The sequence below is a fragment of the Verticillium alfalfae genome, genomic scaffold (assembly GCF_000150825.1).
Source record: "Verticillium alfalfae VaMs.102 supercont1.19 genomic scaffold, whole genome shotgun sequence".
Taxonomy (NCBI): Eukaryota; Fungi; Ascomycota; class Sordariomycetes; order Glomerellales; family Plectosphaerellaceae; genus Verticillium; species Verticillium alfalfae.
The window spans coordinates 131696-135154 of record NW_003315020.1 but is presented as its reverse complement, the minus strand read 5'-3'; the positions used below and the strand labels follow the sequence as shown (position 1 = coordinate 135154).

At 53.4% G+C, this 3459-nt stretch overlaps 1 protein-coding gene across 1 annotated transcript; it reads right to left on the bottom strand.

Annotated features, from left to right (window-relative positions):
- Positions 1-994: 994 nt before the first annotated feature.
- On the bottom strand, positions 995-3459 carry VDBG_10129 (hypothetical protein; the record flags this gene model as incomplete). Its single annotated transcript, XM_002999624.1, has 1 exon — positions 995-3459. One exon carries the CDS (start codon positions 2665-2667, stop codon positions 1696-1698), a length of 972 nt encoding a protein of 323 aa, XP_002999670.1.

Genomic DNA, 3459 nt, shown 5'->3' with positions numbered 1-3459 from the left:
CACATATGACTTACCTGACAAAAACCCTGATTTAGGTCAGGGAGCCGGCAGGCTGCGCTTTCCAAAGCGGACCCAAATACCCAACCTTCGCCTGAAACAGCCTCCTATGCTGTTCATAAGCCAATCTGCCGGCCGCGATTGCCCAGGGATATCGAGCCGCGGGCCAATTTACAAGACGCGACGTGAGCAATGTGCCCGACCCTCCACACCCAGGAAACACTATCTTGCGTTTTCACCGCGTTCACTTCATAGGAAACGTCCCCGACCGCTCATATTACCCACAGACTGAATGTGAGGTATCGCCGCAGCTTTTTGTTCCTTGTCGTCGCTCAGATCATCGTTTCTCTCAGCATGGGCATTTGCGTTTGGCACCCCGGCCCTGATTGATAGCGATGGCTGTCTGATGTTTGCAGACGGGTCGGTAGTGCTCTGCAGCATGATAGGACAGGTAAGGTTTCCTCAGTCCAGTGAAATTTCGTACAGCTTACAACATGGAGAGGGAGGCTCCTGGCACCTATTTCAACGATCTTCTTGCCCAGAACCCTTAGCGTGCGCTTTGAGTTCTCTGCTCTTGTACTTTCCCTTGGGCCTTATTCTGGTGAGCAGATGCCCGACCACCGGGACTATCATGCTCTCCCCTGGTGCCGGCTTGTTCCGCGTCGAGATGGCCTGCGAATGGTCGTTGTTCACATAGGAGAAAAGAAGCTCCGGAGGGAGACCGGGCAGTAACACATTAGGTAATACACCCAAAGTTTGCTAGATGCTAGGCCATCTCTCAATACAGATCATATCGACTCCCGGCTTGGTCGTGGCTTGCGCTGTGACAAGTGCCCAAGCCGATGCCTGGAACATTCCCCTCTTGGCTGAACTCAACATATCCTCAGTAAGCACAACGAACTGCTAGAAGGACCATGCTAACATATGAGATCATGGCAGATGTAGGGCCTTGAGAACTTGTCGCTCAGATACAAGGTCAGTTAATTTGATCACTGTCCTCGAGAAGAAATGTACCTATAAGCACTGGAATGTCCGCTTTGATGTACTTGTGCATTCTGTCGATCCTGACGTCCGCTTCGCATGGCTAATTTTCCTGGATCACTTGTCGTTGCCACGTTACCCTACCTTGGAGTTTGCCTATCCCAGTCCAAGTGGTATCATCCTCGCTAGATTAGTGCCTTGGTTATGACATGGAGCGGAATGGGATTATGCGAGGGCCGGAGCACAGTAGGTACTGTGGCCATTAAGTTCATTTCTGGCTTGCCGTTTTGATTGGTCACAGTGTTCCTGCCAAAGCTTCCTCCAGTAGTCCTCATGTAAGCGGCTAATCGCAGGATCAACCACATCGATGCTAATCTATCTATCTATCAATTCGTCCCTTGAGTTTTGTACAATAGTACACTTCCAGAGACCCCTGCGTCCGGCCTGGGTGAGACCGAGTGAACAGTTCATGGATCTTGGCCCAAGATAACTGTTCAACCTCCTTGAGCCTAATCAGATAGTTGACTTCATCCTTTGTGAATGGTCTGCCCGAACTGTTTGCATGTTTCTTTCCGTGCCGTTTCCCACGAGGACATGAAAAGGGTCGTGTCTCCGCCATACCATTATTCCGGCGCCGGTCTACTTGCGGGTCCCATGAAAACTGCAGCTGAAATGTCGCCACACCATTCACTGTTACGCGCTTCAGAGAGACGCCCTCTAATGGCCACTCCTCAAACCTGGCAACACACGCTTTATCGACAGAGTTTCGGTCAGACGATTGACGCGTGGATAATGGCGGGGTAGCAATACCAGAAGTTCGGACATCTTCCGCACCACGGCTGTACCAGGGGCCGCCGACAGCCTTGAAGAGTGTCGCAAGCTTCGACGTTGGGCGGCGGCTGTCTGTGGAGGAGATGCCTTGCGACGTTTCGGGGACGGCATGTCAATTTCGTCCAGCCCGCTGTCGCTCCTTTCTTCGGTGCTGTTTATCGACCTTGCCGTATAGCTTTCGTCGCTGCCGCTTCCGTCTAACGAGGAAGGACCAATGTTGGATTCGGAATTCTGGTTCGCTTCATGCTGAATATAGGCGTCTAGTGCATTGCTCGATGTAGAGCGGAGACGTGCACTTCGTCGCTGGGAGAATCCATGGGCTGGCAGTGTACGCCGCGTTCGCTTAACGCTAGACGGTAAAGGGGGCCCCCGGGTCCGCCCTCGCTGCCGCGGTGTGGTGAAGGGTGCAGACACGAATGCTGTGTCACATGGCGATGTGCAGGTGGCCATCACTGTGTTTTTTGAGGCAAAGAAAGCGTTGCTGGTCGTGTTGGGACAGCTGGCATATTTTTGAGCTCGCCTTGTGTCTTGTAGGTCGCGTTGGACCAACTGTAATCCCTCGCAGATCGACGGGGACAGCTGGGACGAAAGGGAAGAGGCAAGCAGAGACGCTGCTGAGCCTGCAAGGCCTTCAGTTGGGTCGATTGTCGTTGTAACGATAATCTGGTCCAAAGGCTCTGCACGCAAGGGTGAAGGCGATAGTGTCCGCTCCGGACCTTCCGCATCTGACCCATCGGAGCTGGCTTGAGACACATAGCTAGAAGAATCTTGGGAGCCTCCAGTATGTGGCAGCGAGGGTTGAAGGACGTCATAAGCAGGACTTGAGACCAGCTCCGAGGGAGTTCGGACCCGTCCCATGTCATGGTCGTCCTCGGAGGCAGAGGCACCGGGGGCGGGAAGAAGGGCTGGCAGAACTAGAGACGATGGTGCTTGTAGAGTGCAATATGTCGAAGAGTCTCCGTCCCCTGCGAATACGACATTGTCTCTTGCTTTCTCAGGATGTTGTGAGAACGCCTCGATGTGGTGAGGGTCAACAACAGGGCCGCATATCGAGTCAGCCCGAAAGTTCGAGACCGATCGTGAGCTAAGAATACCACCTTCATCGGCAGTCGACGGCTGCCTCTCGGGCACAGGTGCCGGAATGTCTCGGGCGTTTCCATCGCCGTCGTCGTCATCACAACCGTCGTCATCCGATATTACAATGGCGTTCTCGTCAGCCGGCTGGTGGCTGCGTAGTCTTTGTCGTTCGGCGCGCTCATCGGGCATAGAGAGAGCTTCGTTTCTCGGCAGCTTGCAAACTGATCGTCTCAGACTGTCCGGCGTCGTGAGATCTATGAAGGATGGTGCAGCCGCTGAGGGCTGGTAGGAGGGCTGGTAGAATTCAATACGATCAAGGCTGATTTGCATGGCCGTGAAACTTGAAATCGCAAGAGCGATACGATGAATGCGTGGCGAGTGAATCACGAGTATGGTGAGGACGGCACAGAGAGAAGCCTGCGGTTGTATTTTTATAGATAAACCCGCTGTTACGCAGGTACTCCCAAAGGCCTGTTTTCCAACACTGCAGCACACTTCATGACCTTCTCATAGGGAAGGTTGACTCAATGATCAGAAGGTTACTTCAACCCAGGCCCCTGAAGGACGACCTGC